General features: G+C 36.7%; 1 protein-coding gene across 6 annotated transcripts in view; it reads left to right on the top strand.

Annotated features, from left to right (window-relative positions):
* The window catches only part of pcdh7b (protocadherin 7b), a 129,181-nt gene that overhangs the window by 43,626 nt on the left and 61,164 nt on the right, over positions 1 to 24,391 (top strand). For 3 of the 6 annotated variants that reach the window (XM_087788556.1, XM_087788558.1, XM_087788559.1), the window contains exon 2: positions 23,208 to 23,427. The exons of 1 other annotated variant lie outside the window; for it this stretch is intronic. In XM_087788556.1, coding sequence (XP_087644682.1) covers positions 23,208 to 23,427 — 220 coding nt within the window. The remainder of the gene's footprint in view (positions 1 to 23,207; positions 23,428 to 24,391) is intronic. 2 more of the 6 variants (XM_087788557.1, XM_087788560.1) reach the window with 1 other exon arrangement.

Here is a 24,391-nt window from a genome sequence, read left to right as displayed (position 1 = left end):
GAAACAGTTTCATAGTGAAGTCACTGTGTCATGTAACAGTTTCATACTGAAGCCACTGTGTCATGAAACAGTTTCATAGTGAAGCCACTGTGTCATGAAACAGTTTCATAGTGAAGCCACTGTGTCATGAAACAGTTTCATAGTGAAGTCATTGTGTCATGAAACATTTTCATAGTGAAGCCACTGTGTCATGAAACAGTTTCATAGTGAAGTCACTGTGTCATGAAACAGTGTCTGGCCTTTAAAAGGCCACTAGATGTCAGTCCAACTTTGAAAATGATGGCAAGTTTCATTGACTTAGTATCAAAAGCCAAGGATTTTAAAGCAGAGAGTGACATCTAGTGGCCTTTTAACATTAAGACACTGTTTCATGACACAGTGGCTTTAGCTCCAAACTGTTTCATGAGACCTCATCAGCCCATCCTTAGAATTAATTAAATAAATATGAATTAAAGTTGAATAAAATACAGTAAAATAAAGTTAGTATTGAAACCTTTCATTATAATACCATAATAATAATGTAGATATTTTACTCGTAACTTACGTTACTAGTAGAATTATGACTGAACAAGTAATGGCAGTTGTATGCGTATCTGAAAGGCTGCATTGTCGTCATGAAAAAAGGTTTATTCCTGCATGATAGAGATGCTTTTATTGAAAAACAAATGTGTGCTTTTCTGAAACACGGCTCGCAGGAAATCAACAGAACTGTCGCCAAAAAGCCGGTCGTCTTGCATCTGCAAATGTGCAAAGAAAGACCCGGGAACGTCTCTCGCCTTGATATTGACGCGTCGTCCAGAGTATGAACTTCATTTTGTCATCCGTGATGTTTGCAGTTACACCCGACGTTGATCGTCGGTATAATGTAAGCAAAACTGAAAATCTTCATAAAAAAAAAAGAAAAAAAGCGCTCTCTGGGTGAATGCGGCTCTGGGGCTTAGATTTCACAGCCACTAATAAGCATTCAGCCTCATCTCCTCCTCTGCCTCGTGGTGACTTGGCTGCTAATGTGTGACTGACAAGCCGCGGCTTCTGTGTTGATCGGGCCAGTTTCACAGGTTGACTAAACGCGTGCCTGATGGACAGATCTGGGCTGAGTGTGGGATGCTACGCCACTGTATCATGAGCGGCAGATCATGTACATCAGACTTTTATCTCCTTTGTTTTCCTCCGGTGCTCCAGATGTCTGAGTGCAAAGCACTTCCTCGTGAGACTGACTGCGGAGCAGAACACGAGCGAGACGTCCAATCAAAGTTTGAAATAAAAAAAATGAAAACTGGTGAGTTTATGACAAGATTTACTTTCTCAGACGAGCATATTACTTACATGAACACATCGGAAGCAGAAACCTTTATTGGCGTCATTGTGGGGACGTTTCAGAATAAAATAATAAAATAATGTGAATAAAATAAAATTACATTAATACAATGAAATAAATGAAAAATAAAATAAGAAGAATAACCATGAACTGCCATGTAAATAATAAGTAATGCAAATACAATGCATACAATTTAAAATCTCATGTTTTTAAGACAAGACAAGATACTTCTTACAGTACACATGTTAAAATAATAATAATAATAATACAAATTATTATTATTATACACGAAAAAACATTAAATAAGTAATTCTCAATGATAATAAAACAATAATAATGAAGGAAACATACATAAAATACACAATTACATTATATATACTATTATTTGTTTTATTTTATTTTCCTTAATATATATATATATATATATTTTGTGTATTGTTATTTTCATGTGTACTGTATGTTCTTATATAACATTGTGTATGTTTATTGTTGTTAAATGATTTTCTTGTGAATTTTTAAAGCAACTAAATTTTACCAGTGAAATAAATAAAGCTAAATCAATTGATACATCAAACTATATATATTTAGATTCACAAACAAAACAAAAAATCTTATTAATAAAATAGACAAAAAAACAATCGGTAAGTAAATATCAACGATAATAAAATAATAATAATAATAAAGGAAAAATACATAAAATAAACACAATAATGAATGAAATAAATGAATATTATTATTTGATTATATATATATATATATACTATTTTTTCTTTATCATTCAAATTGAACACTTCACTTCCACATACTATTCTGAGATGAACGTGTTTTGGCATCTCTTGCTCACGATGGCCTTGTTTGGTTGTAGCCGAACACATGGACGTGTATTTCGCTGGGATGTTGGACTTGTTTGTCTGCTTAAATTAGCCCAGCAGGGACCTGAAGTTGCCAGTCTTTTTTTTTGTTTTATTTTTTTTAGCAGCTCATCAAATTTTAATATGAACTCTCCTCTCTGCACTTTTTTTCTTCTGGGCTACGGCGAATCGATGGATATTAGCGAGCGGCGTGGAGAGCAGACAGGAAGGTCAGCGGGTCGTCGAGGAGAGTGCGCTGTAGTACGTCCTCTGAACGGCCCTCCTTAATAATCGCTGGTCCCAAACGGAGATACTTATGACTCGTGTCAGCACGTAGTGAAGCCTTTAATGGTTCCGGGAGGAGGACCCTGTTTATTGTTTAGTGGTCTATAACGGCACGATGAGCTCAGAGGCGTTCATTTAGCATGTTCCCTCCGATTCCACCGCGGCCTTGTTAACTTTCTAGGGGAATAAACGAGCATGTAATATTGTATTTATTTACAGGAGAAAGCAAATGATGAAAGCAATAGCCCAGGATCTATAGGATTATCTGCTGGTTAAGCCAACCGTGACGAAGAGGTGGAGTTAATCAAGCATCTTGAGTCAGTCATCCATTGTTAATCCAGAACGGATACATTATCTGGGGTAAACCCCTCACAAGCCAGGATGCACTTAAGACCCTCAAAATAATGAGTCTGAGTGTAATTAAAAATAAGAAGGGCTTTATGGGAGTGTTGTCTGTGTGCGGGGGAAGCGTATGGATCGGTGCAACGTGTCACGGCCTATTGACTCAAGGTTGTTTCTTCGATAGCACGCCTGATACACACTGATAACTTTTAACCACTCGCCGATGCTTATTGAAAGTACTTTCCCGGCGCCGCTACAACCAGAGTGCTCTTTGTTCCAGATTGAATATACCATTCATTTCAGGGTCTACACTTGAAGAGTCATCAAACCTGAGAGCCGGTTTGTACGTGGAAACATTTGAAATACACAGTAGTCGCAAACCTCTTTTCGGTGATGGTGCAAACCTCGCTGTCTAGCTGGTACTGAGGAGATATAGCTGTCATTAAAAAAAAAACTAAAAAAAACAGAGAGCTCTGGCCGTCTCTCGTAGAACTATGTTTTCCACGACTGAGACCAAAGACAAAAATGCTACATATTAAACACAATAACTTGGTCTAGTGCAAAGGTGGGACAAGTGATACAATTTTCTCTGGGGCCAAATTTCCCAGGGCCAAAAGAAAGAACAAGATGAATAAAGGAATATGATGGGAACACTTTTTAAAAAGATACATAAATAAAAGGACATTCTAAAATAAGAATAGAATAAAATAGAATAGAAAACGTTTATTCATCCCCAGAGGGGAAACACACTTTTACAACAGAAGCAGCAGGACAATGAAGTGCATGGAAAAAAAGAAATAGTAAAGAGATAATAAAATAAAATAAAATAAAACGATCTTAAAAATATACAAATTATTTACAGTATTACAAAATTAGCACTATTAACAGAATAAAATAAAGTAAAATAAAAGTAAAATTAAAATAAGATAAAAACAAAAAATAAAAACACATGAGAAGAAAAACACACAACTGCTTAAGTCATATATATATATTTTCATACTCAGTTTCGTGGGCGTTTTATTGACAATTGAGTGTGTATGGAGCACTACATTTCACATACTAAGAATTGAGACACACTTATGCACTAAAAAAACTAAGTTGAGACTTAATGAAGTAAAATTGCTTCACTCTTGACTCTAAAAAGGTTCAAGTCATATCTCATGACTCTTAAGAAAGAGTTAATGTGACATTAATGATGAAAGTCAATCGTAATGAATTTGTGATCTGGACAAAAATTGAGGTGGTGAAAAGATTTCTAAGGTATTTTTATTTGATAGGATTTAAAAAAAAAACAGCCTTGGTAGCTAAATGAGCAATGTGTCTTGAGTTTATAAGAAGCAAGAGATTTTTCATTGACTTTAAATTGAACAGTCCGACCCGCGTCAAACATGAATGTGATTTTATTCATGTCGATTCCAGTTCATCTCTCGGCTGCAGCCTCAATCCAACTCATCATCCGCCTTCTGCCTGTTTTCTGCTGAGCTTTGCAGAGAGCAATGGCTGGAATGAATTCACCAATCCTCCTTGAGGAGAAACCCAGGTTTTGTATGAAGAAAAGAAGAAGAAACAAAGAAGCAAACCCTGGTCACTCGCCGCGTCTCTAGAACGTGACCTCCAGATGTGAAACACACCCACTTAATGAAATATTCAGTTGAGTCAGAGCAGATGCACTTAAAGCGACTGTATATTTAGAGAAGCATTTTGCAGAAGACACACATTCACGTTTTCATTTTCTACCCATCCTCGTGTCGACTGAGGCTTGGCATTATTTTCAGAGTAATCAGTTCTTTTTAGAGTTAAAGACAAAATGTTTGTTCATTTTAATGTAGCGACTGGAGCTCAGTTGTCTTCGTCTTCATCTTAACACTTAAAAACATCCAAATACCTCCGTAATGCTCGTCTGTAACGTCCATCTTGTACTGAAGCTTTTAATTGTTACGGAAAAAACTGAAATAGGTCTTTATTTTAAACTTTTATTGTACGCTGCTTGGCCATTAGCCTCCTGACAGGATGTACTCCAGTGCACTGCTTTACAGTACACTTTAAGAAAGTACACTTACTAGCGCGGTGTGCATATTTCAACAGGGTAGTACTGTCTCTGCTACACACTAGAATAGAATAGAAAAGCTTTACTAACAGGAAATGACTTGACAGCTTCTTCTTCTACTACCTCTTAACACTGATTGTAACCAGTCCTTGAAACACTATAACCCACACTTGACCTCTTTACCAATGAAACAAGTTATTAAGTTGTGTTTCATTGTGTTATTACTGTTGTTGTGTTTTTTTATGGTAAAATATAGTGTTTTCTTGGGACATTTACGTCGGTATCTGCTCTGAAGACGCGTTTTAGCTTCAGTTTAGCTTCATCTACGTCACTAAGATGGCGGACGTTAAGGGTGGAAAGTGTCCATCGATCCACACTCAATTTTCCGCGATTTGAGACAGATCATGGGGAAAATACGTCTTTTTGGACGAAGATGAAGACAACTGAGCTCCAGTCGCTACATTAAAATGAACAAACATTTTTGTCTATAACTGTAAAAAGAACAGATTAGTCTGAAAATAATCCCAACCCTTGTGCGTGAGCTATCGCTTTAAGAATGGGATAACAGAAAAGGATAACAGAAAGTGAACCCATCACTTCTGGTGTAAAAAGGATTATTTCATGTCATCGTTGAGACTCCCCAAACTTTCCCCAAGGTCTTACAAGGTATAACGCCCTAATGTGAAGTGTACCATTCACCTTATCTGGGAATTTATGACCCAAAGAGCACTTCATCTATCTTTTTTTTTTCTATTCCTACCTTGTTAGTATTACGCTTCAGCTCCAAAGCACTGAGATAAGCAGAGCGCGAGACACGAGAATTAGGGAGTGGATTGAGTGTGATGGATGAGGCTGAGGGTAATATTCCTGACAGATGAATGAGGAACCAAAAGTTGTGGTTGCTGGAAAATAAAACAAAAAAAGGGGGGTAATGGCCACGATGGCATCTGGGTGGGCTGATATCAGGGCGTGATTTGGTGAAGGCGAGGAGATTCAATTCCCTCAAAACAGCTTGACAAATTCTGCCAAAAGTACATTAGTGTTAAGAAGCATGCAGTGTTAGCAGCACGGTCAGGCAACACACAGCTGTCGTGTGCGTCTGCGAGATATTACTGCGAGATTATGATACCAATAGAGTGTGAAAACTAAGACTCAGCAGATGCATCTTGGGAAACGGGGACATTCAACCTCTTCTAACCAGCTCCCCAGGGAGGTCGCATCAGCACTTTGCATTATGACAACGACGGCGTGTGCTGATTCCTGGTATGATATTCCCCGCCAGATTTGCATATTTATCTTTAAAGTTCTCTTCTGTTGCCTTCTAACAATTACCTTTTCAACGTCAAAGTACTGTCTAGTTGTACAACCAAGTATAGGAATCAGTCTTGACGTGAACGAACTGGACAAGAAACTTTGAATGTATTTATCCTGATACAATAAGGATGCATTTGTTTATTGTTATTGTTATTTTTACTATTATTATTATTATTATTACTATTATTATTATTATTATTATTATTATTATTATTATTATTATTATTATTATTATTATTATTATTATTATTGTCGTGAATTTCTCTAAGGAGATGAATAAAGTATCTATCTATCTATCTCTATCTTATTATCGTTATTATTATTATTATTACTATTATTATTATTATTATTATTATTAGTATTATTATTATTATCATTATTATTATAACTATTATTACTATTATTACTATTATTACTATTATTACTATTTTATTATTAGTGTTGTTGTTGTTCACACCTATAATTATTTTTATTTTGTTAATTCATTTACTGCATATTTATTATTATTATTATAATTATTGTATTTGTATTATTATTTGTATTATTATTATTATTACTATTATTACTATTATTATTTTTATTATTGTTGTTGTTGACACCTATTATTATTTTATTTTGTTTATTAATTTACTGCATATTTATTATTATTATTATTATTTTCTTAGATGTTTATAGAACACACATTCAGCAAACCCATGGCCCCGGGGCCAAATCAACCCGACCAAAATATGTAGGAAGCTAGAATTTGTTTTGTGAAGAACAAAAAAAAAAGAATTGATAACAACAATAATTTAAAAGAATCAAAAGAGAATAAACTATTCAGACTCCTGTCAACGTTTTGTTCCGCCTGCGACTTTGACTGGTAAAATATTTTGGAGCCTTGTTTGATGGAGTTTGACACCCAGAGATGAATCGTTTAAAGTAGGAAATACAAACAAGTTTATTTCAGAAGAATTTATTTTTTCAAAAAAGTGGAAAAACAATGCGTTGCTGCATTGCCTTGACCGTGCATGACTCTCAAACTCATTTTATTAAGGAAGCCGGACTCTTTTCTTATGATTTGGTTCGATCTTAAGTACATTTTTTCACATCTATTGGAATCCATTTCCAACAGTCGCCCATAGCAGTGAGTCCAAATGAAAAGAATCTAGTGGAAATTAATTCGGGTTCATGGTTTATCTGATGTTCTCAATATTCTCATGCAGTTGTGTACTTGTTTTTTCTGCTTGGATGATTTTTTTTAAATGAGTGCATAAGCACTGAAATGTCACAGTGTTTTGTTTTTTTTTGCTATTGAGAAAAACAGGAAATAAATCATGAGTTCAAGTATGACTTTGAAAAATCTCTATCAAACATGTGATTTGATAAGACACAGTCAATCAAACTATAACTGTTTTCTGTACGGATTCCTACCCGAAATAAAGGGAGGGTCGACGGTCCAAATCCCCTCCTTCATCCATTGACCAGCCTTATTTTATGACCTCCTTTTCATGCTTGCCACAAAAGGAGCTCCAGAGGCTTTTTTTGTAAACACCAGAAAGATTTTCTTGCCTCCATAATAAGTGCTCGTGGCCTAAATTCATAATAATACTGTTTTCTCTGTGCATAAATAAACAGCTTGTTGTTGGTTTCTAAATGTGGGCAAAACTAAATTTAGGTATGTGGGTTTCGTTATCGTCCCACTGCCCTAAAACTTCTCTGTCCTTTTTTTATGTCCAAACATGGTCTTGATATGTCAGTCCTTTCTGATCGTCCTCTGGGTGGAAACTGTTTGGCAGAAACAGTTTGAATGGTTATCGAGACGGTTCTGTTCGGAGCCAAAACCAGAGAATTGTTCTTAGATGAATGAATGAAAACATTTTATTTTAACATCTCAAGATATTAGTATCTGTTCATGTGCATTCTTTAAGTATCATTCGCCCCATTGAAGCCAGGAAAAGACAGATATCATGGGCCGAGAGTGTCTTAGGTTAGGTTAGGTTAGGTAGAACTTATTGATCCCTCAGGAGGTCTCTTTCGGGAAATTGTTTTTTCCATTTAGACACAGCAATACAGACGATTATTCATAAAAATTAAAATAAGAACAAGTATTTGTATTAGTATTTGTGGCACCTTGCACACTTTTTCTTCCTTCAATGGTCATAAATGTTTTTCTTTTACCTTGTGTACTTGTGACATGGCAGTTGTTATATAAATGGATAATAACATTGCTCTAAGCAGCAATGAAGAAAAATCGGTCTATATTTAATAATTAAAATATATCCTTATAAAATATTGACACCTGTAGAACTGCCCTGAAAGAAAGAATGCCAATTTTTATATCATCTAGGTTTGAAACATAACTTTTCTTTGCTACTTTTAAAAGACAACCTGTCCCCATGGCAACGAGAACACACTCAAACGATGAACGAATTCAACTAGTGGCTAAACTAAGTAACTACAGTTATTAACATGAACCACAGGACTTGGGAAAAGGCTTGTTGTGTGTCACTAGAATGAACTGTTACTGGTTCAGATTAATCAGTAAAATAAGAATATAATTATATATGAGAATAATGAGATATGAATATCAGAAGATATCATTAATACAATATATTAATATCACAAAATATAAATATCACTATATATGATTATATAAGAGATCACAAAGATAAGAAGATCACAAATATAAAAAGAAATATGAATATTACAGATACTAATATTACAATATACTAATATCAATAGATACAAACATCAATAGATATAAATATCACACAATTTTAAACATCACAAGATATGATATTATCACAAAAATACAAATATCAAGAGATACGAAATCACACAATACCAATACAACAAGACACGAATAACACAAGATACCAGTATAACAAGACATGAATATCACAAGATACCAATATAACAAGACATGAATATCACAAGACACGAATATCACAAGATACCAATACAACAAGACATGAATATCACAAGATACCAACATAACAAGACATGAATATCACAAGACACGAATAACACAAGATACCAATATAACAAGACATGAATATCACAAGACACGAATAACACACGATACCAATACAACAAGACATGAATATCACAAGACACGAATAACTCACGATACCAATACAACAAGACATGAATAACACAAGACACGAATAACACAAGATACCAATATAACAAGACATGAATATCACAAGACACGAATAACACAAGATACCAATAAAACAATACATGAATATCACAAGACACGAATAACACACGATACCAATACAACAAGACATGAATATCACAAGACACGAATAACACACGATACCAATACAACAAGACACGAATAACACACGATACCAATACAACAAGACACGAATAACACAAGATACCAATATAACAAGACATGAATATCACAAGACACGAATAACACACGATACCAATATAACAAGACATGAATATCACAAGACACGAATAACACACGATACCAATACAACAAGACACGAATAACACAAGATACCAGTATAACAAGACATGAATATCACAAGATACCAATATAACAAGACATGAATATCACAAGACACGAATATCACAAGATACCAATATAACAAGACATGAATATCACAAGACACGAATAACACACGATACCAATACAACAAGACACGAATAACACAACATACCAGTATAACAAGACATGAATATCACAAGATACCAACATAACAAGACATGAATATCACAAGACACGAATAACACAAGATACCAATATAACAAGACATGAATATCACAAGACACGAATAACACACGATACCAATACAACAAGACACGAATAACACAAGATACCAGTATAACAAGACATGAATATCACAAGATACCAATATAACAAGACATGAATATCACAAGACACGAATATCACAAGATACCAATACAACAAGACATGAATATCACAAGATACCAACATAACAAGACATGAATATCACAAGACACGAATAACACAAGATACCAATACAACAAGACATGAATATCACAAGATACCAATATAACAAGACATGAATATCACAAGACACGAATAACACAAGATACCAATACAACAACACATGAATATCACAAGATACCAACATAACAAGACATGAATATCACAAGACACGAATATCACAAGATACCAGTATAACAAAACATGAATATCACAAGACACGAATATCACAAGATACCAACATAACAAGACATGAATATCACAAGACACGAATATCACAAGATACCAACATAACAAGACATGAATGTCACAATACACGAATATCACAAGATACCAATATAACAAGACAAGAATATCACAAGACACGGATATCACAAGATACCAATATAACAAGATATAAATATCAAAAGACAAGAATATCACAAGACTAGAATATTACGAGATACCAATATAACAAGATATAAATATCACAAGACAAGAATATCACGAGATACCAATATAACAAGATATAAATATCACAAGACAAGAATATCACGAGATACCAATATAACAAGATATAAATATCACAAGACAAGAACATCATAAGACAAGAATATCACAAGACAAGAATATCACGAGATACCAATATAACAAGGTATAAATATTACAAGACACCAATATCATAAGACAAGAATATCAAAAGACAAGAATATAATAAGTTATAAATATCACAAGACAAGAATATCATAAGACAAGAATATCAAAAGACAATAATATCACAAGACACCAATATCATAAGACAAGAATATCAAAAGACAAGAATATAATAAGTTATAAATATCACAAGACAAGAATATCATAAGACAAGAATATCACAAGACAAGACTATCACAAGACAAGAATATCATAAGACAAGAATATCAAAAGAAAAGAATATCACAATATAATAAGTTATAAATATCACATTACACAAATATCAGAAGACACGAGTATCACACAATGGAAATATCACCAGATAGAAATATCACACGATAAGGATATTACTTTTACCTTAAGATAAAAAAAAAGAACATTAATATCTTCCATGGAGCTCCGTAGCCGTTTAACAAGATTATATGTTTCATTTAGATGTTTTAACTAACGCTCTGAATTCTATCCATGAACTCATGTCAGGCTTTTTTGTTCTCTTGGTATGTGGTTCAAATGAAAGAGAATGGCGTGCCCACTCCTCTGCGTCTGTAACGCCACAAGGACGCCACAAGGCCTTTGGAAAGCAATCGCAAACACACATATCACTAACCCGACTTCATGCCATATTGATCGGCTGTCATTGATCCTTTACAATAGTTCATGTTGTGCACAGTGCAGTTCCTGGTGCCCGTCACTATCATCCGTCACAGCGACGTCGCCTCGGATCAATATCCATCATGCGACCGCGACGGCGTCTCACCGAGGGCGCGAAACACCCTCCCCCGCACATCAAAAATTGGGTGCTGTCACGAGGCAGACAGTGCGTGTTTGTGTCGCTGCCATTTGGTGTGTCGGCGCCGAGGTTATCTTTCGTGTTGCTTCAATGCCGTCCTTTCAGCCGCCATAAAAGGAGGAGGCTCCTGCGTACAATTAGGTGCTTTCACCTGCCGTCCACCGGCGAAGGGCAGTTTCACTGTGACACACGATCCGTTCCATCTGGTTGCCCCGGCTGCCAGTGTTCAACATTCTTTATCCGGCGACTCCTCATCTTACTCACGATTCATTCCCGTCCTGCGGACCAGCTGCCGGTGAGGTGATGGGTGACATGCAGACGCACACCGACGGATGTATGGAAGCCTTTGTAGGTGTCTTCCCCGGTGTTGTAACCTCCCGTCAACTTTGATTCATTTCAAGATGGTCATAATGAACTCGGTTGGAAACAAGAGTTCTATTCATGAGAAACCTGAGCTCTTGCCATTCTTTCTTATTTAAGAAAGAAACATTTTTTTTATGCTTTCAAGATGGCGTTGAGAGAAGGCACTGGAAACATTTGTTGACAGTTTCAGTGAAACTCTTGCTGCTTTGACTGGTTACAATTAAATGTGAAACAGCTTTGAACAATGCCAGATGGCTGTCATTTTACATGACGGTTGGAAAAGAACAAAACAATACCTTTTCCTTTAATCCACTTCATTAACAGTAGGGGCAACACATCGCAAATTGAAAATTCATTTTGTCATTATCGTACATAAGCGTTTAACAAATACTCAATGACAATGAATATATTTCTCTACCTGGAAACGATCTTTAACTTGATTTTAAATGACAGTAAGAAAAGAACAAAACAATAAAATTGAAGGATTTTTTTCACTTCATCAACAGCAGGGGCAACAAATGAAAACGAACCATCAGTGAAACAAGTACTAGAGAATATTTTCCTCTTCCTCGAGCAAGCGTGAACTTTAAATGACGGTTATCAAAGTTTAAAGCTCATTAAAGTTATCTCATTTTTACCATTTTACTTGAAAAAATCCCCATAAAACATTCATTCATTCATTTTCTACCACTTAAAACTTATCGGGTCGCGGGGAGACTGGAGTCTATCCCAGTATCATAGGGCGAGAGGCAGGGGACCAGTCTGTCAGATGGCACACAAAGACAGACTACGATTCACACACACACTCATACCTATGGACAATTTCCCAATTTCTCTTCTCTTCTTTTGGACTGTGGGAGGAAACCGGAGTGCCGGGAGTAAACCCACACAACATGGGGAGAAAATACAAACTTCACACAGAAAGGTGAAAAGTTGGCTTGGCCTGGGAATATTTTCTTTCAAACACAAACCAACAAATATACAAATCAAAGGTACTTTTACTTAACCAAGTGAGAAAGTAAAAAATACAGAGTTAACATGTCTGTTTCTGAAGCACAGAGCTGTTAGTTCGCTGCTATATCAGCTTTAATGTCAATTATCTTAACCAAATGTTTCAACCAATCACAAACTTGAATAAGTTATTATCGCTCAAGGTCAGGGTAATATGTTTACTCCTTCAGAAATCTATACATTATTATAATTATTTTCCACACGAGTAGTGATAAGAAATACAATCAGGGACATAATAATGTTATATGTGGTTAAGTACATTTGATGAACATACTTGAGCACAGGATTTTTCCATCACTATATTTATTAATTGCTTATTTACTATCTGATTTTTCGGTTGAATTTCCAGTTTAATATATCGACTTAAATATTCTATGGCTCCAGCTGTTATTGTGTAGCATTGTGCTCAAGAGAACCACAAGAACTCACACACAGAGGTCAAATAGAACTTTTATTTAGCTCATCCACTAAGGGTTTTTCTGTTTTAATTTCACTTACAAGGCCAACAATACCAGAGGGGGACTAACATACTTTGCTATTAAGTGTGTTTTAAACCACTAATGCGTCTCCTTACAGCTGCCGGCACAGACACAGGAGAGCTTCCATAGTGGAGACCAACAACAACCTGCCGTTATCAAATTCCCCATTTGAGATCTAATATCCTAAAAAATGGGGCTTTAGAATGAGACTTCGGAAGAATATTAAAAGACTTTCTCAATTCTGATTATTCTGCACGTCGACATCACCAGGCGACGAGAGATGCATTGATGGACTGTCTTTGATGCCTGTCGAGCCACAGCCTCATCCTATTCTCCCATCTATGGTCGCACACACTGATCCAGTGCTTCACAACTGCAGAGATGGAGGAGATTAGATTGTAAAATGTGTATGTCGGCATGTGTCCTTCTTGTAATAGACACCATCTGCTTTTTTCAAAGCCAGTGCAAATCCTGTGAAAAGGCATGTGTTGGTCCGCTAACACCGTGCCACAGATTCAACATATAGCTGCAATCTAAATATCATCTTTAACACCTACTGTGTCGCTTCTGGGATTTTACCCACACAATCCCTTTCCTGCTGGAGACGAACACACGCTTATCTGGTCAGGAATAATGAAAAAAAAGCACAGTGTGCAGCTTTAAAGATACATTTTGTGAATGTTCTTTCATGTTTGGTTAGAGCAGAAACAGTTTAAAGTATCATCACATGGATTTTAAACGAATCTACTTCATTGATCTGAGACGTTTCTAAATAGGGGTGTCACGATGACAAAAGTCCATGAACGATTTTCAATTGATAAGGAAGGATCCTTCATATTTTACTTCAATACTTTTCGATACCATGGTCAAAAATAAAGAAGCCTTTACTTTAAGTACAAAACTATATTGAATAAAGAAAGTCAACAATTATTTTACATTCAACAAGTGGTGATGGTAACATTTGTTTTTATAGATGCAAAAATAAACAATTATTATACATTCAAACAGTGTTGATCCGCTTTCAAGTTTAATAACAAATCTTAACATTTGTCTTATAAATGTGCAAGTAAATAAGAAAATCAACAACTATTATACATTCAAACAGTGTTGAGCCGCTTTCAAGCATAATAAACCCAAACGTTTGTCTTATAAATGTGCAAATAAATAAGAAAATCAAAAATATTATGCATTCAAAAAGTGGTGATAAGCAGTCTTCAGGTATAAAAAGAACACATTTTATACAAACAAATACAACTAAAGTATACATATTATAATGAACAACCTGCCTGTACATTTGAATTAAAGTTGACCTACATAATATATAGTATACATAGTATATATTGTCTTGCAGATGTGAGAACTTTCAATTTATTTCTCAATTTCTCATTTTCTATTTGAATTACATGAGCTATGTTGATATATATATCATCAATAGTACCTATAATTGGAAAAAAAAGTACTGAGGTATTTGTTCTGTGTTACTCTCTAGAGTCTAAAAGTGGCCTGATTTATTTTATTAGTACTGCAAAGCTAAGTTTACACCTAAAACTCACATGTGCTTCGATGTTTTTTTATATATTTAGATGGATGGTTTATTGAAAAAAGTAAATGTGTCTTAGAAAAAGAGGGAAAAAAAGGATTAACAAATACATTGTTTTAATCTACCTAATGTAAGAATTAACTGGAAAAAATACATCATAAAATAAAAATAAAAGTTTATTTGGTTCCATTCACATGCACTGATTCAGAAAAGCTTTTTAAGAATAGTGGTAAGAATTTGTTTGTTTATTTTATTTTTTCAATTTTATATAGAATAAAGTGATATTTCACAGGTTCCATCCTGGAAAACAAACACAAAAAAAATCCATTTCTACAATATTCAATATGGATCTGATCTGCACCGGTAGATTCCCAGCTCCCTAATCTCCTGATTCGTATCTTCCTCATCTAAGAGTGCGCTTTCATCTTAATTCCATTTTCATCCATCAAACGTCGAGTCTGTTTGACCTTCCCAGATCTCCACAAAAGGCAGGAGTGCAGAGGGAGTGGCACGAGTGACAGAGCTGCAGATACTGGGGGGAGGAAGGAAGTTTGGTGATAAGATGAGATGATGGGTCAGGATGGAGGGATAAGGAAGAATAAATGGACATATTGAAGGAGGAATAACTTTTGCAAGTCTAAAAAAAACATAGCAGGTGAGAATATGCGGCAACTGACCACATGTAAAAAACAAAATCCATTTGAGTAAGATAACAAAGGTTTAATATTACAATTAATTTAATAATAAATGACCGATAAGAAATGATTTGTCAAAATTAATTCAACAATATGAGTAAATATAGGGGTTAACAAAATATTTATAATTGTATTAACTAAATTAAATATGGAGAATTCGTAAAAAAAATAAATAAATAAAGCTCATCATATTTGTGAATAAAAATAAATAAATAGAAGATTGGTTGACCTTGCAGGACCCGACAAAACAGTGAAATATCCTGATGCAAAACACAATTTAAATTCCGCTCTCCGGTTTTATTAGCCTTTCGTCCGACACCTGCCTCTGAAATTCCCCTTTGAGTCTCCAAACATTTGTTTATAATTATGCATTTTCTGGAGCGTTTGCACTCATAAAACCTCCCTTCCATCTCAAAAACAGGTGTTCGTCCAGATCCTTGTGTGTCGGGAAGAAGAGAATAAATACCGTCCGTCTGACGGCTAATGCCGATGCGACGATGGGTTCAGAGGCACATCGATTGATGCCTCTCCCAGTTGACTGAAGGCGTCATGATTTTGTTGACAATCCCTTGAATATTCCCCTCATATGGAAGCCTGCTCTCTTTAATAAAGGTTATCCATCATCAGCGACACCGGATGGGAAATAAATAACGACTTATCCTTGTTCTTTTCTTATCTACAGATACCCTTTCTATCTGTTAGTCACCCCTTCTTATCGTCTTATTTCTAACCCGATCTGGTGAATGTTCGAGGTCTCGGACATGCTAAGGTTTCTTCTCTCGCCACTTCCGTTTTTTTTTTTTCCTGCTGAGACCAGGACTGATGTCACAACAGGCTAACGTTAAGTGCCAGCTCCAGCCTCGTCACGTCCTGACAGTAGTAGGCCGTCGGTCACATGCGGTCCTGTGACAAATCCATATAGATGACACTCGGAATACCGTGTTAGCTCCGAGTTACGCCACCGCCAGGGAATGAACATTGGTGTGACATCTGAGATGACAACCTCACAGACTTGACGCACATATAGATTTCAACTTTTGACAACGGTCACATGCTCTACATGTAGAATAAATGCATCGAGGATGGTTGGAGGTTTCTGTAGCTGGGCTTAAAAGGGGAAAATGTTTGTAAATACTATGATAAATAGCAGTTTTAAGTGGAAAATGATGTGGTATTCTTATTAATAGCTCCAATTATGAGATTTCTTTTTTTATATATTTGGAACGGAATTGAAGGCAACACTTGCTACACACACAGCACATAAATTGTGTTGTAATGAATGAGTGGAAATCTTCTGACCCCAACTCGCAACACGAGTAAATAGAGGAAAATGTATTCGGAGAGTTAATCTTCGCTCATTAACTCGAGTGCGGCATCATTAAAAAAGAGAAATGGCTTCAGTAAATGTGGCAGAAGAAAACATTCATTGATGACTGGAATTGCTGTTCTGATAATATTTAAGAAAAAGTAAATAAATGCAAAGGTGTATCTCGTATGAAATGCCATTTGAATAAGTAATGAAGAAGTTGAGCAATAAATATTAAGCAAAAACAACATTTTAGGTTGATTTCTTGTCCCTCAACCCGAATCACTGAGAGCTGTCGACACAAAAATACATTTTTGCAACAGTGAAACAGGAAAACACTACAAACAGAAGGCATGAAAACAAGTGTCGCTGAACTGGGAGCCAAACAAAATACTGGGGAATAAATCCCGAAATAGACAAGAAATAAACACTAGAAAGAGGAAAGAATATCCAAAAGTTACACTGCAAAATAAAACTACAAAGGAAAAACCTAAAGTGTGTGGAGGATCAAAATCCCTCCCAGGGAATATACTTGAAAAAGTAACAGGAAGATAGAAAACAAATGATCGAGGAACAATAGGGAGGACAACTCTACCAGCATAGTACCAAGGACAACCTGACACTGCGGACTGGAACAAGCAAGCTTAAGTAGCGGCTGCAGGAGTCACTGTCCATTAGTTCCGACTGTGTGTCATTAACGTGTCAAAGAAAAGAGAGCAAGGACCATGTAAAATTAACAATAAAAAACAACATACTTGGTTCACGACAAGTTAATTGTCATTCTTGGATCACATTAGCTTGTAGCGCTCATGACCTTGTGATGATACTCTTCACACAGTAAGAAGGTTTGTTTGAACATTGATCGGAATGTTTTTGTTCCTGCAGAAAACTAGATAAAGTTTCACCGTGAATAGATTAGAATTGATGTGAGAACCTTATCTAGTCGTTGACAAGTGAAAGGAATGCATAAGGATTTTTTTTAAAACATTTTCCAAACAAAAATTCAAAAGTGAAGTAAAATAACAGGAAGAATCTGTGTTGATTGAAGATAAGACCAGCTGAATGAGCTGCTCTTGAAACTTCTGAAGCTTTTGAAATGTTTCCCCATCATTTCCTTTTTTTGTTCTTCTTTTAAAGGACAGGAATGTAAGTAAAGGAGATGTTGTTTCATTGAAGTCAACGGAACGTGGAGCAGTAAGAAGGAGAAGTGGACCTTGTCAATGCCAAAGCTATCAGTTAGCCTTGAACGCGTTACCTGAGACTCTGCTCGGGTTGTCCTGCCAACATCACCGAGGCTCACTTTCCCCGAAATTCTCATCAGAACGAGTCGGACTGAGGGTAAACCTCATTCACCTGAAAGAGCATTTGAACCACTCGGTTTGTTTTGTTCCTCTGCTCCCCGTGCCAGGCAGGTTCAGAAGCTCGGTCAGCAACATAGTAATTAAGTGCTACAGCGCCGCAACCAAATAGAATCCAAATCCTTCCTTATCACATTTCTATTGATTTCCACTCAGACTTTCACCTTGAGGGCATCCGTCTCATTTATCGCTTCGGCATCAGTGATTCTGATCATCTTTTAGTTCATAGGACTGAAATTACAGTCGACGAGGGCCCGGGAATTCACATTTCTTTTGTTGGGTACGAACACCATGAACCAAAAAAACTTTAGACTGAGTTAAAATAACTGACAAGAGTGATTTATAAACAACACACCAAGCCATTCGCGCCGATCAGTCGCCGACAAGATTTGGAATTTACTAGCTTCACTCCACGACCTTCGCCATCTGGCATCAACTAATTAAATATCCTGAGGGGCCACATTATATAAGGAGCTTGTTGTGAGAGGTCGTCAAGACAAAAGAATGAAGAGGCAAAAAAAAAGAAGCATTTTTGGTGAAAAGAAGAAGAAAATAGTTTATATTATTGTTAGAAAATATATATCAAGGTTTTTTATGGTTTTATTGTACGTTACTAGATTTATATTAATTTTGTTTAAATGTCAACCATAAAAGGACCATTGAAAAAATACGGAAATTATATTATCAAAAATACTTTTCTCCAAAAATGTATTTATTTTGACATTTATTCACACGTTTGTATTTATTTTTTAACTTATTATTTATCATCTTTCATATATTAAAGCACAGATGAGCATAATAGTTTACATTAGAGTGGAATCACGTACAATTCTTTTAAATGAAACCTCAATTATTCTCATAAAATCCAATACATTTTTGTGTTTTCTTCTACGATTAAGTTGTTTTGTTTGGAATTAAAATGCATCCATGGTTGAGCTACAATGGACATTCCTGAAAAACCTAAAAGAATCTGCTCCTGTTTTAAAGTAACTGGATTTATCGATGGGTTGATAAACACATCTGAACCACTGATAATAACACTTTCAAAAGACGATCACATGTAAGGGGAGATCAGTGGTTCCTGTTTATGTATTCACTTCATGGGGTCTTGGTCTGGCGAGGGGACGCCGTGGGGTTAATCTAATTCCTGCCAGCATGTTGTTGTGTGTACCTTGGATATCTGGCTCCCACCCCGTGTCTCAAGTGGCGTATCGCTCTGTCTGGCCGGCCATTAAAAATGAAACATGGCTTCTTAATTACTGGCGTCTCACAATGGTGGAGGTACTTATGTGTCGTTTGCTTCTCCTGTTCCTTGTGTCCTCCGCTGGTCTACGCTATCCGGCCTCCATCTCTCTTACTCATTCTTGGATCCTTCCACGTCTCTTGCTTGACTGCAATAAGACACTGGTCCCGCAGTGTTCGTCATCTCCAGCCGCCACCGCTTCCAACTGAGCCACAATTACTTCCCGCGGTTCATAGTGGTGGGTCACGGCCATCTGCCACTGGTATTTACAGCTGAAATTACACACATGGTATTTCTCAGACTTTCCTGTATCGGATCTTTATTCTCTTCTTCTCTAGCGAGTAGAGCTTTGATTACCAACAGGAAAGAATGGATGTGGTGAAGAGGTATTTGGAATAAAGTTACACTTTAGGGGAGGTGTTGAAGAAAAGCCTTGTATATTCCTCGTGTGACAGCTTTGACTAATGTTCATTGAATGCATTCTAAATGATCTGTACAATTCAGACTCCTGCAAAAGCTCGCAGCACTCCAGCTAGACAATCTGTTACCCGTTCAAAGGGGCTAAAAGAAAACATTAGTCTCGAAATGAGTGCTGCTGACAGCAGCTAAATTCCTGTTCAGAGGGAGACGGAAATGAAAATCAAATCCGAAAGGTCACACATCATTGACACGAGGGGTATGGTCCTGTTTATACTGGCTCGGGCTCTGCTTAAGTCAGACAGGCCATGTGTTTTCTCTTTACCATCCAGGAAAAAGGTCAGGTTTTAGCCTTGGCCACAGCTCCGAACACACCTATAGCTTGTTTTCATTGTTCACTTTTGAGGAAGACAGTTCACACGTAGCAGCTGCTTTTTCATCACTTGCAAAAAATATGAGGCTCTGCATCTGGGGAAAATAAGTGGGATTAGTAAAAACTGCACTCACACACAGATTGAAGCTAAACCACATTTGTTTTAAGCTCGAAGATGTGTTTAGGTGTCAACGATAAAATGACAAACTGATTTCATGTTACATTATTTATTATGTTTCATGTCATACCTTGATAATTACCTTAATCCCCTGCCACAGTTGTGTCATGGCTTGCTATTGTTAAGTATGTTAGTTAAAGCTAATTATGATTAATCAAATGTCTTGGCAAAAACAACTATACAAATCAACTGTACAGCTTTTCTGGTACAGTATTCTATGCACAGTAACATTTACAACAAATGTACATTCTTTGTATTCTTTACTGTCGTCGCCACAAACAAATTCCTATATATTGTATATACATACACTGTGACCTACAAAGGCGCCAGTGTTTAAGATAACAAAAAATGATCGGGATTTCCAAATAATAAAACAGATGTTTAACTTATTTGCCGACAGTGTTTCGGTGACGGACTCAGAGATAGTTCAGGTGAATTGAATGACAAAATCACAATCAGACTTATATAGTATGTCTGTTAAAGCAGGTTTTTAAAAACAAAAAAATATTTAAAAATGTGGGCCACTTTGTCTGAATGCGTTTGAAAAACGTTAGAAAAATAAATACTCTTGAACAATAGATGACTCAGCATAGGACTGAATTAGCCGTGAATTAAATATTAAAAGAATGCATCCAAATATGTAAAATATATAATAAGATATAGCTCTAACATAAGTAAGAAAACCTTGTTATGGGTATGCTGTTTTAAGTTTAAGTATAAGTGCGTCAGAGTGAGTGTGTTGTGTATTTGACAGGCAGTTGAGTTTCTCTCAAAGCCAGAAGGTCAGTGTTCAGTAGAGGTTGATGGAACCGTAACAAAGGGCATGTACTCCACCTCAGAAACACTGGTTTTGGAAGTGACCTTGTTTGGACTTCACATGTTAGTTTTGTGTCTTAAATCCAACAGTCATGATCAGAACCGTATTTGTCGACAGTGGATCTCGTGGATGTTTCTTAGGTCTGGCGGCTCGTGCGGAGCCGCGAAGCATATTTATCAATTTATTTTGAAGCCGCAGAGACACAGCCTCAACGCACATGAGCAAATAAGATAAAACAAGAAAGAAAGAATTGTTCTTATTCTATTCATTTATTTAAAAGGCAGCGAGCGAAGGGAGCGAAGGTCGCTGTGCAGTTGCTTCTTGCTGCAGATTCTAATCCAAAGCCTCTGGCGATCTCGACATGAACTCCATTACTGTTCTGCAAACAAATTAGGTTTTACCTCCACCCCACCAACCCCTCTTCCCCCCTTTCTATTCCGCTTCCCCTCCAGTTAAAATAAAGAGAACGTCAGGTGAATGAAACCTATTTGGATCAAATTCCGTTCCTCCCCTCTTTTCTTTAGCATATATTCTCTCTTGCTTCGTCAACTTTTCAACAGATTTGCTTCCTTTTAAGTCATTTCACTTCCTATTTAAATCACTTGAAAAATGTGTAAATAATGTAGCGAGTGTTTGATTATCAAAGTTGGTTATTTTTATGAATATTTATACAGAATAATTTGTCGGCTGTTCATTTTAATATAAGGAAACACAATTTGTTGCCATTATGTTTGCTAGCCAAAGAAAGGGAACCAAGAGGAAGCGTTTAAATTATTTAAAACTTCACAAGGGAGCCACATTTTAATTAATATCCTAAAATTAGGTTTTTAACTGACGCATGGTTTTAATCTGCAACAACAACTTTGAAAACATCTAATCATTGAATTTAAATCCCTCAATATCATCAACACTTTGAGATGCTTCCTTTTTGATTCTGTTTTCCAATAAAGTGTAATTTATCTACCATCCCTTGATGATACCATGAAAATTAAAGGTGGATATAACTTTGCTTTATTAGATTTTTGTCTTTCTACAGTGACGTAGAGAGCAAAGAAATGGGTTTTAGAGGAGGTGCCGTCTAGACTGGGTCTGGGGTAGGAAAGGCACAGCAACAGAGGCAAACTCCAACGGTATCTAATTGAACGACATTAAGTATTTGCTATGCCATTAATCCTAATAATGACAATAGCTGCTCTTTTATTTCGGTCCTCATGGTCATTTTGCCTCTCCCATCCATCATCCCTCTGTAAACGGCAACAGCCGTGATGATTGGGAGGAGAGCATGGAAACAGTGAGAAACAGGCAGCGGTTCTAATGAAATGGTTCCCTTGCTTTGTCGTATTTAAACTCTAGAACCCACAGCACGTCTGGCCAAAGCTTCGCTACTACCTGTTGCTGATAGGCAGAGTCATTCAGGGTGTTTCTTGAGCAGCATAGGTCAGGTCGTGTGTGCTGTGTCTTCGGTAAAATAGGCAAATGAAGGAGCGCTTCAGGCTGACCTTTTGTTTCATTATTGCTTAACGCACAGGGTAACTCAGCTGCCATGTTTGATGGTCCCCTGAGTGGCAAGATGGCTTTTTGAAAGGAACCTGATTTTGCTGGAAAAGGGGAGTAACCAGAGGAGAGACTAGATCAAGATGGATTCTTACTTTATGCATTACTGTTGTATTTCAGATTAGGTAGGAAAACCTGTGGACTCTTCCTAAACTCCTATTTATCCTCCCCCCTCCTTGTCTAACTCTTCCTCCTCTTTTCCAATTGAATGATAACCCCAATTAATTCTGGACAGCTAAGAAATTAAAGTATAAGAAAGACAGTCCCTTTTTTAGTGACCCCCGGCCATTTGGTTTCTCTTGTAGCCATTTCGCCGAGTGACCTTCTCGGTGGTGAGCCAGCCCCAGGACCCTCACCAGCAGGGATCGCTACAGAGCTGCTACGACAGCGGCCTGGATGAGTCGGAGACCCCCAGCAGCAAGAGCTCTTCGGGCCCACGGCTTGGTGCCCTTCCCCTCCCCGAGGACAGCTACGAGAGGACAACGCCGGATGGCAGTGTCGGTGAGGCAGAGCACATGGAAAATGGTAGGGGCAAACACTGAAAGGAGATTAAGAGAATGATAAAATCACAGGAAAACACACACAAACAAACAACGTACTGCATTCAAATCTTCACGCAGACAAGCTTATATTCATAGCCATTTTTTTGGGTGACGTGGTGCTAGGATACTATATGCAGTGGGCAGGTTATTTGAAGCAGAAGATAAGGGTTAAAACAACAGGAATATCTAATCATCAAAGCTTTACACTATTTGGAATCATAAACATAATAGACTTTTTTTAATTATTTAATCAAGGATTTGACTCGGCGCTTATCATGATGAAATCAGTCCAGCCCTGTTTTTGCCAGCAGATATTCAACAAAAATATACATCCCATTTATCGTCTGGAAGTAGGAGGCGACGCTTAACAAGGAGTAGCTGTCTTGAGAGTGCTAAGCTTTGAAGCAAAGTGGTCTTCAGAGCAGCTTATGATAAGCATATTGAAAAGTCTCAGCTGTGCATATCCCCTTGTTTCAGATTAAGGGAGGTTCCTGGACGATTCCTTTGCATAATCTATCACGGTTAGATCTTCACTTGAGCCAGAAATGTAGGGTTGGAAAGTGTGTGAGGCGAGATCGAAACCACGGTGGAATCTTACATAGAATAGCATATCAGTAAGTGAATGTCTCAACAAAGGCTGAGAAGTGACCGTAGATGGTGTTTTTAAACAACTAACTATGGTTGACACACTCGTTCCAGGAGACACAAAGTACTAAGGGACTCAAATGTATCCAAAGACCGTATCGAACCAGGTACAATCCATCTGAAGAAGAAGGAAACAAGTACTAGAATAGCAGTAAAGACTGAACGAGTCAAAGGTGTCAGTATTTGAAGTCATATGTTGTATGGATGTGCACTTTATGATATACTAGGAAAGGACCCTTTAGCTCTGTGGAACCAGTCGATTGGGTTAAAGTATCAGACCAGGAACTGGATGGAATCTCTGG

Source organism: Callionymus lyra, chromosome 4 (assembly GCF_982586985.1).
Source record: "Callionymus lyra chromosome 4, fCalLyr1.hap1.1, whole genome shotgun sequence".
In the NCBI taxonomy this organism is placed as follows: domain Eukaryota; kingdom Metazoa; phylum Chordata; class Actinopteri; order Syngnathiformes; family Callionymidae; genus Callionymus; species Callionymus lyra.
This window is presented reverse-complemented; position numbering and strand designations above follow the sequence as displayed.